Below are 14,073 nucleotides of genomic sequence, written 5' to 3' on the forward strand. Positions count from 1 at the left end.
TTATTCACATTTGTAATGTGCCATGATGGACGCACATTGTCCTCAATAAGGCCGCCATACTCCTTCCAGACATACGACAATGACCTCGTGGCCCGGATAAAGAAGGAGGGAGTATTGCAAACGTGAAGAGATTAGCATGCTGGATGGAGCAAGATCCAAATTTGGAATACTGCAGTATAAGTGGTATGAAACTCTATATTGTTAAAAAAAAGAAAAAAAAGTAAGTAAGACAAGAAATAGGTATAGAAAAACTCCCACGGAAAATGAGTGTGACGTCTTTGCGTGAGAGGGCTGTACGGAACCATATGGGCGCCCTCCACGTCTCCTCATTTCATACATGTTTCTTTTGACATCAATAACGCCGAGACGTCCAGCGGCGCTTGGACCCGGTCCAAAACAATTATAAAGTTGCCGTGGAAACTGAGGTCCCGTGCCAGAGTGAGGCATACTGTCTCCGCTCAGATAACCCCCGTTGGAAAGTCACGGCACACAAAAGCACTTGACGGGGGTTGGCAAGGTGGGAGGGGGCGGAGGGAAAAGCAGGAGGCATGGGTTGAGGTGAAGAGACAAAAAGCTCGGACATCCGTGGACGACGCAATTACATCACGAGAGAGAGAGTAGACTGCACAATTCTAAGAAAAACAAACAATATTGTACATAATTCTCCCCAAAGGAAATCATAGAAAGATTGTACAGTGTCAAAAACATGGCATTTGAAAAGGGGTGTGTAGACTTTTTATATCCACTCAGGGGTCCAAACTGCTCCAAAAGGTGTCATTTTGCCCCTAAAATTTTTCATCTACTTGCCCATATCTGACAAAAATAAATAAATAAATGCTGATATTTGTTTTATGTGGCAATATTTTTTTTTGTTGCTGACAAACTGCTCCACACATCGGCCCATTTATCAAGAATATAGTCAAAAAAAAGTTAGTGCAGCCCTTCCACTGTATCTAAAACAATGATACCAAAATATATACATGAATGCTATGAAATTAAACATAATTAAAGTGGAAGTCAACCTCAAACATTTCTCGACAATAATATGTTATATGTGACCTCACTAGTCTAAACAAGACGCTCTGATTAATAATACATTTGTGGAACATGAGTTATGAAGCAAAACCCAGCCATTATTATCCATCACAGGCGGCCATTTTGCCGCTTGCTGTCGACTGAAGATGACATCAATCAGGCAACGACCAATCACAGCTGCCCTGTTTGTCTGAAGCGGAGCTGTGATTGGTTGTTACATGAGATCCGAGCAACATGATGTCATCATCAATCGAAAGCAAGTGTCAAAATGGCTGCCGCCTGAGATGGATAAAAATGGCTGGATTTTGCTGTTATTCCACAAACACAATATCAACCAGAATGCCATATTTAGACTAGTGGGGCTGCATAGAATATATTATTGTAAAAAAAAATTGGAGGGGGTGGGGGGGTGAATCCCCTTTAAGCATTGTTGTAAAACATGATATATGTAAACTGTATCTGTATTTGAATGGGCCGTCGGCAACCGGCTGGGACTCGCTAGCTTAAAACCCAGAAACATATTTTGTGTACGTAAAAAATCCATAAGCATTTTTGGATTGGCTGTTATATCTGCAACGTTTCAATAATGTGGCTGACTGTCAGCCATTCATAAAAACGAGTTGCCGAAACAAACCGACTGAGCACGCAGGCTACAAGAAAGTTTAATAATTAGCCCTTTGGGGGACATTTGTGTAATAGAAATGGACTCTTACTATACCCTTAATTTGGACAGTGCAGTGAACAAAATAAAAACAAAAACATCAGCGTGAAGTACAACGCAGCCTTCCTCTGTGACACGTGCAATTTTGAACTGGGAACACTGGGACCGGGCGTAATGCATTGTAACCTTACGCTAACCTAATGAACAACAAGACGAAAGTGGCGTAAATGGAGGCCTTCTCTTTTTTTTACATCCATCTCGGGGGCGTCCTCATTATGCGCTCGGCGCGACAAGCTCGTTAGGAGTGCACGAAAGATTACCCGCGCGGCTAAAGAGCACGGCGCAAACACAAACAGACGGATAGTAAAACAGGTAGGAATGTGGCGAGCGCACACACACAAAGAAAGAGAGAGAGAAACCCCCGGTGGGTGTAACTGGGCTCTTAAGAGTCAGAAAGACAATCTGAGCGGCTTTCAAAGACCCCCCGACTGTCTGCTGTGTTTATTCAGATGGGAGCGGAGAAGGCCGGCGTTGTGCTGCTTTGTTTTGATCTTCCTGATGAACAACATCAGTGTCAGTGCTCTTCTCGGCCATTCCGGGTGATAAAATGCTCCCTTGATGGTTGCGCAGGCTTTTTTTGTGTGTGTGTTGTTGCTCTTTATGTTTGATAGCCTGGCTGCAACATAAAGTACAATGTAGTAATAGGATCCAATACCTGACCTGTACAAATGATCTTTTTAACCCCTTTTTTTTGTATTTTCTTAGTTGCCAGTTGCTTTTAGTTTTTTCCCCCCCTCTTATTCTGTTTTCTTTTAGATTTTAACTGTTTTTATTTTGTTGTCTTTTACACTCTAAAAACAGTTGGGTCAAAAAATAACCCAACTTTGGGTAAAAAATAAGCCGATCCTCTACTTGGGTTGATTTGATCCAACTTTGAGTCAAGAAATGGCTCTTGGTGTAAAAAAACAACAACTCATTTTGACAACTTCTGACTCAACTTTTTTTAGAGTGTAGATTTTAGCTTTAGTGTTTCCTGGGTGCCTTTCCTCACATGGTTTCTCTGTGCCCCTTTATGTGTGTGTATTGTATTTTAATGTATAAAAGTGCTATATAAATAAAGTTTGATTGATATATGATTTTTTTTTAAATTACACATTTACCAAGATAGAGTGAACCTAAGCCGTACAATTCGACTGAGAGACGAAGATCTTTATGTCTGGAATAAGCTAAATTCAGCCTGGATCATTGGCGGAAGTGGAACATAAAGTTCAGCTGTTCTAGTAGGTTTTTCGTGACACTTTTTTTTGCTTTCTAGCACAAGCCTGAAGGGTTTTCACTCACACTAATAGGTTTGAAATGTTTATAATTCCATTCACCATGACTTAGGGCCCAATTCCAGCTGAAGAAGAAAAGGCCCACGGCATGATACTGTCACCGCCATAATTCACTTTTGGTGTTATTTTGAAATTACAAAAACAAAGTTTAACCTTGGTTTCATCGGATCATTACACATTTTCCTAAATGTATTTGGAAAGATTTCCAAGTGTGTTTTTTTTTTTTTGTAAGATGGACCCAGGCTTGGATGTTTTGTGGAGGAACATCCAGTTTTCGGCAATATAACTGTTGACCATTTTCATTGTGCTCCGTGGTAGATTTAATGCCTCAGAAATTCCACACTATCTATATTAAGATGAGAACTTTGAAGGATGTTGTGAAGTTGCGCTTAAACTTAACACTTTAATGTGATTGTGTAAAATTCCTCTTCCTCATATTTTTTTTCACTTGATCTTTTCAGTATAGCTCTGATACTCTTTGCTATACCACACAAGTACCACCGTACACAAACACATACGTCTTTAGTTAAGGCAAAATTGCACAGTTCTTGTATTAGACCTCATTAGAATTCGCAGGCCTTCTAATGTTGCGGTGATGAAGTCTTAATCACAATCATGGCTAAAGTGTAAAAAAGGTATGCGGTATTTCCACATTCACATTTGTCTTGTTATGACAACACACCACTGAAGGTGCACACATTGTTTTTTGGGTTACAGCGGGTCACTTGGGCAATTTGTGTTACGCAAATCAATTAAAAGAAGGTTTTAGCCGCCGGAAACCAGCTGAAGTGTCAGCAGATCTGCGCCAGAGTCATCATTTGTTCTCATTAGCGTTTCTCGGGAAGAAATCAGCACTGCTTGAGGAAATCCGGTGATTTTTTACTCGCAAATAGGGAAAGTCGAGCCGCTGGCGTCTCGCAATTTGTAACACAGAGGCACGGTGCACAACTGTGTGTCTCTATATTGTGTGTTTGATATGTGGGAATGCTGTCGTTTGGAAAATGGAAAAAGGCCATTTGTGCATTAGACTTAGTGGACATGAGGTTGCGCATTATTAGCTCAATACTGTCCTCTAGTGGGAATTGGGCAATAACATTTTATAGTACTACTACTATGAATACACAAAGGACAACCAGGATCAATATATATATATATATATATATATATATATATATATATATATATATATATATATATATATATATATATGACTAGTTGTCCGCATTAATACCGCATGCACAGGAAAATGTCATGAATTCAAATGGAACAATGGACTTTTACACAAAAAATGTCAATAAGATAAATAAATAAATAAACAATTATATGCAAAACATTAATACTAATGAATGCATTTAGAGCAAATATAAAATATACTTACAGAATAAAAATACTGTATTAGAATGTTTTTTAACAATATTTTGTGTCAATTGGTTTTAATCAAAATGAGAATAAAATAATTATGAAACAGAAAACGTTTAAAAACAGTAAATATTGAAGAATACAATGAGATTGGTAATCAAAATAAAATGCCTTGTAAAATACTGCCCATTTTTTGTTAGTTTTTTTAATCAAACATACTAAAAATACTATTATTAGTAATTCATTGACTACTTGACTAAAACATGAAAGCTGTTTTCATGCAATCAAATTAATATTCATAATTGATTCTAATAATGCATGCACACAATTCAACTATTATGATAAAATAGTCTTAGTTGGACCGAGCTGTCAACTATTCAGAATACATTTGAATTAAACACTTTATTTAAAAAAATACAATTATTTGGTTTAGTTTTATGGATAGATAATCAATTATCCTATATATTTTGTATTGTTTGCGTAATCTCCTATAGTTGTAATTCACTACAGAGCAGTCTGTTCAATTGTCGCCTCATTATTGGCTGTCGCGGACAGGAAGTGCTGTGACGTACACCAATGGGATTAGACCTTTATTCCAAGGGTTTAGTTCCGGAGTGGCCCGTTATTGATGCGAGTCGCGGCCCCTAAAAACGGTGAGTAGTCGCACTTTTAGCGGCTGTACAGCTGCGTGCATGTGACGTCATCTGACACGCTTGTCCACTACAGCTCGCGGCGCGTGACAGTGACAAGTGGGCGCGTGCGCGCGCGCGTACGCTCATTTTACTGGCTGACGTGCCGTTGAATGCCGCCATTACGTTTGACCCACTTATTCGCCCCACAAACACATACTATTGCGGACCTGAGTGCTGTTTGAGCGCCGTCGTGGTGTACGTGTAAACAAATAGCCATATAATCGAATGATTATTTAGCATGCGTAGGGTATGGTGTATGTGTGTGTGTGTGTTGGGGGAGGAGGGGGGTTGATTGGGGGCTCTGACGTCAGTTACCGATCTAAAAAAAAAAAAAAGAAGCGTACTATTAATCTAGAAATGGCTCGATTAAAGACCACCTGCCGCCGTTTGCTTATGTGTCACCCCTCAAGTAAACGGAAGAGGGCGCCAGATGTCAGTGTTGACTGTCATCCCTCAACAGGTTGAGAAGACATGAACATGTATGAGATTCCCAGCCCGGGAATACCAGGCTGTCCACCTGGATTGGAATACCTCACCCAGGTATATGTTACATATTCTATTATTGTATTAATTATTTTTATGAGCAGAATAAGGTTAAAAAAAAGAAAAGGTGGCTTAAACTTAAAATAAGTCCAAATACATATATTTGTGTGAAAAAACAAGACTCGAAAAAAGTATGCATTCAAAAAGGAGTTCCGAACATTAAGAGAGAGAGGGAAAAATAATGGATTGGTTCATCATGAATTTTCTCTATAACCGATCCCATCTGTGTGTTTGGCCTTGGCGAAGGTCTGGATTACAGCACTGCTAAAACAATCAATATAATGGTAGACAAAGGTTCCGAATTTGTAACTTGGCTTGGTCTCTCTATCCACCACGATTAGCAGGGGTTTCACTGTACTGTGCATTTATGCTAATGTTCTTAGCGTCTGCTTTTCTAGGTGGACCAGCTCCTCATCAAACAGAAAGTTGAGCTTGTTGAAGGTAAGAAGCAAGATCTGCATGTCTCGTGTAAACATAGATGCGGAGTTGCGGTAAAACTGTTATAGCTCGTTGTCGGTCCTCGCAGCTCTGGTCGGATTCGAGAGCAACAACAAGTACGAAGTGCGCAACTCCGTGGGCCAAAACGTGTTTTACGCCGTTGAGGAGAACGACTGCCTGAGTCGACAATGTTGCGGTCCCATGCGCCCCTTCTCCATCCACGTTCTGGACAATTTAGGCCAGGAGATCATCACTGTCACCCGCCCACTCAAGTGCATGTCCTGCTTCTTCCCTTGCTGTCTGCAGGAGGTGAGATCATGCTCACGTTTTTGTCTTTTTTTTTTTTTTTTTTTTTTTGTTGCCCTTAACAAATGAAAAGAGGGAAATTCCTACTTTACAGAAGATTACGGAAGAGGATTTAGGGCCAGTGAAGAGGAAAAAAAAAAAAAAGGTTGGCAGGTTTCTGACTATTCTAGAATTTAAAGTGAGAATTCTGACTTTCAAGTGAGAATTACCATAAATGCATAGTACAGTGAACCCCTACTAATCATGGTGGATAGAGACCAAGCCCATGAATTAATATTTTAATTCTTCTCACTTTATTCTCAGCTCTGACTTTAATCACAGAATTCTCACTTTAAAGTAAGAATTCAGCCTTTTTAACGTCTCCCCACAATCCATAGCTCTATGCCACAAAGTCAGAATTCTGACTTTAATCTCAAAATTCTGACTTTAAATCAGAATTCTGACTTTTTCTACTTTACTGGCCCTCATCCTCTTCCGTACTACCTAATTACTTAGGCAATTAATAAACCAACAATATTGAATATCATTTTGATTATTTCTCTTTTTAAGGTTGACCAGATCAAAGTAAACCCGAATTTAATCATATTATAGACGTTAAAAGAAAATTCTGTGTGCAGTTGGAAGTGCAGGCCCCGCCGGGCAACACGGTGGGGTACGTCGTGCAACAGTGGCATCCCTTCTCCCCAAAATTCATCGTCGCCAATGAACACACAGAGCCGGTCCTTAAGATCCACGGGCCCTTCTGTGGATGGAGCTGCCTTCCAGATGTGGACTTTGAGGTGGGTGAAGCCAAACACAGAAATGTGTCCAAAGTTGCCTAAACACTTTTTCAGTCATGGGCATTTGTTGAGGTTCTCCAAGGTAAGGAATGTGGATCCAGTCAAGAGCTGCGAGCACGTGATACGAGATTCATCTGTATTCCGTGGTTCGCCGGGTTTTATTTGATTCAGCTAAACGGGGATTCAAGGCCATTATTGATTCAGAAGGAAAAGTAACTGAAATCTTTTCCCTCGCTGCCTATAAGAGACACACACAAATCGAGCCCGTGGGCCAGCAGGCAGAGAGCCTGGAATACCTGCCATGGTTTAGAAAACCAACAAGACTAAAAATGTGTGTCTTGAAGATCCAGATGTCAGCAAGTTTGTACAGTATCGTATACGCCTTTTTTTTTTTCAGATCCTGACCATGGATGAGGTCAGCAAGATTGGGAAAATCAGCAAGCAATGGACGGGCCTCCTTCGGGAGGTGTTCACAGATTCCGACAACTTTGGAATCCAGTTTCCGATGGACCTGGACGTGAGGATGAAGGCTGTCATGATCGGGGCATGTTTTCTCATTGTAAGTATCCTGCCGTGACACAAAGGATTTACGCTCGTTGTGTCCGCCTCTCCTGATAGTTTTAGTTTTATAACAGTGCTTGAGCTTTCAAGCAAGATTTCTTGCCACAATTTTGCCAAATATAGGATATTTTTTGTCAAAGGGTCCTCCTAAGAAGAGTTTTACCAGAACATTCTGAACATATCTGGAAGGATCAACTCCAGGTTTAAGAAAGCAAGATTTTAAGTCCTCTCGTTTACTCAATGTGACCATCGGATTCAATATTATGTACCTTTTGATATATCATTTTTTGCTAGACCAAACAATCTGCTACCCTCCAAAAATGCCAACATTATTGTTGGGGTTACTGCTCATTCGGGCTTGTGTTCAGATGCCAGGAAATGGCACATTAAAAAAAAAAATATATATATATATTGATATTAATATGTTATGTGTGACCTCACAGCAAAATCCAGTCGTTTTTATCCATCTCAGGGGGCGGCCATTTTGTCACTTCCTGTCAAGTGAAAATGACATCACAGTTGCTCAGTGCTCAGGCAATGACCAATCACAGCTCATCTGTTTTTTGTTTTTTTGTTTTTTTTGAAGATGAGCTCTTTCCCCTTTAAAGTCTCAAAGGCCTCAAAAGGAACCAGCGTTCCTTCTCGGATGATGTTTCCCTTGTGCTGGCTGTCGGAAATGTTCCCGTAGTGACCACTCTTTGTAGCGCTTAGCTTACATTTAGTTGGAAGTGTGACATGAAACCAAACCGCCTTCACCATAAACTCAAAACAGATTTTCAGCTCTCGCTTTCTCTTCCAGGCCACATTTGCTCCAATGCGAAAACGTCAGAACAGTTTTCACAGTCAATTTAGAGGACATGTGCAGACATTTCAACTTCAGTGCTTGCATCATTTTCACTTTACTGTTTACACCATTAACATTTGTTATTCTTTTTCTTTTTCTTTTTTGGCAGGATTTCATGTTTTTTGAGACTACTAACTAAGGAGATAAAAAAAAAAAAAGTTAACATGCAACGCTGCTGGAAGGAATGAGGCCACAAAGACCCACAAAGTGAGCCGTCCCTAATGCTGTAATGTGTCACAACTGTCCTCCAACGAATTGTGCAACGAAAAGAACATTTATAGTTTGAAGAACGAATCATTTGAAAATGCACGGGACGTGGCGATATGAGGTTTATTTTAGTCTTTAGGCGCTACGGTTGGTGTTTGAGTCTTTTTCGGCTTGTGTTAACATTAGGAAGTCTCAGTGACGATGGGATTTATTGATTTGGGGATGTTTCAGTGAGACTGTATAGCGTTATGTAACATGGTCCTCAAATTCAAATAGTTTATTTAGTGTTTTAACATATAAAAAAAAAAAGATCTTATTGAGTGTTTATTTTGTGATTCCACAGCACTACACATTTCTGCACTGCTTTATGTATGTGTTCTTTAAGTGAACTTTTAAGTGGAATTTAAAAAGTATTATTTCAAACGAACAAAAGATCCAGGCTATTATTATAAGGATGTAAAGTGTATGTTTCAGCCTCGTCCACATGAGGTCGCTAGCTCTTCATGTAAGGCACATTCCAAATGACTGCTTTATTGCCATTGAAATAGCAGCGTATATTTTTGGGCAAACTCAGGTTTTGAAATGCATGCTACTTGAATTTAGTGTCTTTAGTGACTGCCCACTGACTTGCAACTGACTATGGATTGTACACATAAAAAAACAAAAAAAACATGAATACCATTTATTTTAAAGGGTTACATTTTGTATGTTGGGTCATCGCTGCTTCACTGTATACTACACGTATTGTAGCAAGAACTCTTTAGATTAGTTACAAATCGTGATTACTGATATTCTGAGTTCCCCCCCCCCCCCCCACAAATATGCAGGTTCTTTTTTTTTGGGGGGGGGTGCATTTATTTTTATTTATTTATTTATTTATTTTTAGTGTGTTCAGTTAAAGTCAAGTCAAGTCATCTTTATTTGTACAAAAACTTAGTTGTACTATTGACAATGTTTGTATGCCTCTGCAAATATATTTTGTCAGGTAAATTTTATTGATATTGTGGATGATTTTTGCTGTCTGTTGCAATTTCCTGTCGGGAATAGATGGTGGAATAATTCATAGAAATTAATGTAAACGATTGTTAAGGTTGGGCTGATCACGTGTGTCTCGTGGTGGAGAATAATAGATCCTACGCCACCTTCAAGCTATTTGTTAAAAACTACTTTGTGAGTAAACTACACTTATGTCAACGTTTGAAAGCACTCATCGGTTTTGGACCAATACTGAGCGCTTATACACAATGGAACTAACCAATAAATGTGAATAAACAACAATTGTCTTAAATTGGGTTTTGTGAATGACTGTGTAGAACAACACCATTGCACGAATAATCATCTTGTTTGTGTGGCCTGGCTGAATTTGAATCACAAAAAGCCAGTTGTACGCTCTCGCACAGTTGTACCGTTGTTGAGCTAGCATTTTGCTCGATAAGACCAAGATGTAACAATAAATCCAACAGACAAAGCGGTTGCTCACCCTGGCCAGTTAATCTGGAATCTGTGGTATCTGTGTAACAACCCAGCGTGAAAAACAAATGGCCGAAACAACATCTGTGCAAACGGAGAAAGGACAACAACATACACGCGCAATTAGGATAGTGACAACAGATTCGGGACGTAAAAGGGGGATGGTTATTTGCACTTAGTACTAAACTTGTGGAGACCGAGACCGTGCGGAACAAAGCGATACCAAAGCCTAAATGAGTGCAATTTGGATTTCCGCCTACATCTTCTGAAACATTCCCCAAAGTTTTAGCTTTCATTACACGCAATGTCAACGTATGTGAAGTGTGGCAGTGCACATTTGTTTTTTAGCGGTGGCGGCCCATGCAATTGACCTTCAATGGGGATTTACTTACTCAAATCAATCCACCTCTCAGAATTATGACCAGCACCCAACCTTTGGCATGTTTAATAAAAGTTGCTCAATTTATTAAGAGCCCAAATTCCCTACCCTCACCTCACCCCTCTGACTTCTGGGTAATATAAAGAAAAAAAATGTCACCCCTGTAATGGAAACGTTCATTTATTTTACGAGAATCCAGGCAGCAGACCGGACTGACGCAATCCTGAATTTTGTTCTCCTTTTAATGTTTATACAGCCGTGTGGCGTAAACAGGGCCACCAAATGATGAGATTCAAACGAAAGAGCAGAAAGGGAGCAGAAATTAATAATGTAATTTTAAAAAAGGAACACTGCACCCAAACCCTAACTTGGGAATCGACTTCTATCTCTGCATTTAATGTCATTTGCTGCTCAAGTCTTGAGGCAATATTTTTCACTTTGTTTAATCCGAGAAAACTATTTAGGTCACTGGAAACTGACTTTATGTGAAGCTCAAGCAAATTAGCTGTTATTGTCATTTTGTTTTTAAATATCCATGCATGTGTATATGCAAGGCATAATTAAAAGTGGATTTACTGTGCTTGCAAAACTCTGTTCATAGATTAAATTGAATCTTTGCTTGTTCAATCGGGAATTGCACCACCACCTTTTGATCACAGCCTCTTCGGGTGGCACGAGTTCGGATGGAACTGATTAGGGATAGACGATATTGGGCATTTGGCGAATATCGGTATCGGTCTTTTAAAAAAATCTGACAGCCGATAAAAGGTCAATTTAAAACCATTTTAATCTAATATTATTTAATATTATAAGAGATGCTGCTGACCCTGGGAAACTTCTGAACCTTTTGTTTTTGTTCGACATTAAAACAAAGGAATGTGAAAGTTTAAGATTTCAGGTATTTTAAAATTTGGGAAAAAATATATATTTACTGTAGAAAACAAAGCTATGGTATTTACTTGTTTAAGTTTCCATTTAACTTTTTAAGACGTACTGATTACCTTGGGAGCTCCCTTAATATTGTGTTAGAAATTTAAAAGGATTGTCTATTTTCTAAGATAAAAAAAAAAAACTTCTACATTTTGAAAAGTCTGAAAATGTATTCGATAAACACGTTTTAAGTCTAGATTGCCATTTGGATTTTAACAAATTTCGATGCCAATATTCACCCCCCCCCCCCCCATTTTTTACTGAAAATATCGGTTATCGGCCTTCTTGACTACTAATAATCGGCATTGGTATCAGCCCTGGAAAAAAATACATATCGGTCTATCTCTAGAACTGATGCAAAGATACAAACAATCCGTGAAGACTGACTGACACCAAAAAATAAAAAAATAAAAAAGCCATTCTACCGGTCATGGCAAAATTGTGGCTTTTCATACAACGAGGGTGTCTAAGAAATGCGAGTCGCCGGTGCAATTGAAAATGCAGCCATATGTAGCCTACCACCAAAGAAGAGTAACGTCATACTAAAAGTGTCGCCGAACCACAGACAGTTGCGCGGATCATCAGATCATTCACAAGAACAGGCTGACTTTTCATTATTGAAATGACGTTCAACATTGTTGACGGCGTCCACCTTCAAGGAAACGCTTCATTCCACCTGGTTTGTCACTTTTCTTGTTCTGCGTTCCTCTTTCCTTAAAGGAAGTTTTCTCATTCATCTTCACGGCGAGACATCTCTTTTGGCAGTCTGGCGCGCATCATCTGTTTCTAACTTTTACTTGATTAAATACAAACTCCGTCTGCAAAAGACAGTCTCGACGACGGTGCCAGGAATCGAGGAAGGTTCCATGTTGTCGGGAAGTCGCCACACTGTTTAGCACTTTTTTGCTAATGCGAGGACAGTATCGTCTTGGATGTTTGGGACTTTGTGACACCCAAATGAGCTCGAATGAAAGTGCAGCGCCAAGAACTTGCCACCTGCGCTTCAGTAATGTTTGTGCTGTGAGCCAAGTGGACAGACCACAAATGATTAAATGCAGGTGTTGGTCTACATCAGGGTTTTTACACAACTGCAGCTTTCCTGCTTCTGTATTTGGTATCTTTCCTTTTTTTTTTTTTTTTTTTTGAGAGGGGCATTCATTTTGCACACCTCAAACTTCCGTACCAGCGCCACTGGTGCTGTATTAGAAAGGTAAAGAAGTTCTGTCGTACCTCACAGTAAGGGTTCTTGGCTGGACTTGCCTCAACAACTTTTGGACACTTTGTCAAAGCATAATGAAATACAGCTTTTCCAAATGTTCAGATCGCTTCTTTTTTTTTTTTTTTTTTTGACAGTGCAGTACATTGAGGCAAAGCAGCAAATTTCCTTTTAACGTGCTGCCAACATGCAGAAGACATTCAGCACGGCAAACATTTATATCAAGTGTAACTTACTGAATCGCTATAAAAAAAAAAATTGGTCACCCAGCAATTTTTTTTGTGTGTGCATGTTTGTCTGTTTAAGCCTGCTTTTGCGTCAGCTTGGCTTTCGTTTGGTTGACATTCGAGAGGATTACCGTTTCTTCCGAATGTGTTTCTACTCAAGAGAAGCGCCAACGAGTGGTAACTGTGTCATGTCATGACACAATAATTTCCAAACATCAACCCAACACTCGCATTAGCGCTACTTGCAATGTTGAATTATTAACAAAACAATGACACGTAGTCAAATTGTGTCTGGGCATGGCCTCTCTGGACAATTTCAAGGTATATTGGAGATGTAATCCTTCTCGTTAAAAAAAAAAGAAAAGAAAAAAAGATGCCCCCACATTTAGACCACAGCCTTGTGATGTCATTAAGTAAAACCATTTAAGCGGCGTCTCGCATAGGAACGATTTGCCAGACGGGACAAGTCAGTTATTCATAATGAGGAATGAGACCTCAATGTGCCAAAGTTGCGGTTTCAAGGTCAGAAGGGCCCTGCGGAATATACTGAATGTACTATGTAACAGCATAATGAAATTTGAATTGTACTGTTTGGATGGCGGTTCCCTTAAAAAAAAAACAAAAAAACATGCATGCCGAAAGCAAGAAGTGCGTTGACTCGTTCTTTACATCCGAGCCCCGCCTTCCAATTCTGCCTGTTTTGATTCCAAATCCATTTACTGTCCACTTATCCTCATTACTGCCCATTTAAACAGTTAGGTTGTTGCAATTGCAGTGACAAACTCTTTCCACTGACATCCAAGCGAATAGCACCACGGCAACATTGCTTCAAACCTGACGACAACTAACGCTACATGATACAACCACGACACAATTCATTTTTGGGCAATAACTTCTATAAAATTGCTGAAACATATTCTGCGACATATTCTTCTTAAACAGCTGTGCAAAATAGCTCATTGTGTGCTCATAACCTCAAATGTTGTAAATGTCTATTTGTTTTGTTCTTTTAATGTTTTGTGTTGAGTGTTTAAGAAGCGCTTTAAATGATTACTATTATGAATTTCTTATGATTGTGCCCCGTAGTAAATC

The 14,073-nt window shown here is 39.4% G+C and overlaps 1 protein-coding gene across 1 annotated transcript; it reads left to right on the plus strand.

Moving 5' to 3' along the window:
- Window positions 1-4,958: 4,958 nt before the first annotated feature.
- Window positions 4,959-10,047, plus strand: LOC147155831 (phospholipid scramblase 1). Its single transcript, XM_086065377.1, has 7 exons — window positions 4,959-5,042; window positions 5,542-5,621; window positions 6,023-6,065; window positions 6,151-6,371; window positions 6,986-7,147; window positions 7,545-7,706; window positions 8,662-10,047. The coding sequence occupies exons 2-7, from the start codon at window positions 5,553-5,555 to the stop codon at window positions 8,689-8,691; spliced, it is 687 nt and encodes a 228-aa protein (XP_085921503.1). The 5' UTR covers window positions 4,959-5,042; window positions 5,542-5,552; the 3' UTR covers window positions 8,692-10,047.
- The last annotated feature ends 4,026 nt before the right edge of the window (window positions 10,048-14,073 follow it).

Source organism: Leptonotus elevatus, chromosome 21, assembly GCF_054856555.1.
Source record: "Leptonotus elevatus isolate MCC_2025b chromosome 21, RoL_Lele_1.0, whole genome shotgun sequence".
Lineage (NCBI taxonomy): Eukaryota > Metazoa > Chordata > Actinopteri > Syngnathiformes > Syngnathidae > Leptonotus > Leptonotus elevatus.

Excerpts from the sequence above, each read along its gene's own strand:
- LOC147155831 (XM_086065377.1), top strand. The coding sequence starts at position 5,553 with ATGAACATGTATGAGATTCCCAGCCCGGGAATACCAGGCTGTCCACCT. Across the intron at positions 5,622-6,022 it reads GATTGGAATACCTCACCCAG|GTGGACCAGCTCCTCATCAA; the intron begins GTATATGTTACA and ends CTGCTTTTCTAG. Across the intron at positions 7,148-7,544 it reads TTCCAGATGTGGACTTTGAG|ATCCTGACCATGGATGAGGT; the intron begins GTGGGTGAAGCC and ends TTTTTTTTTCAG.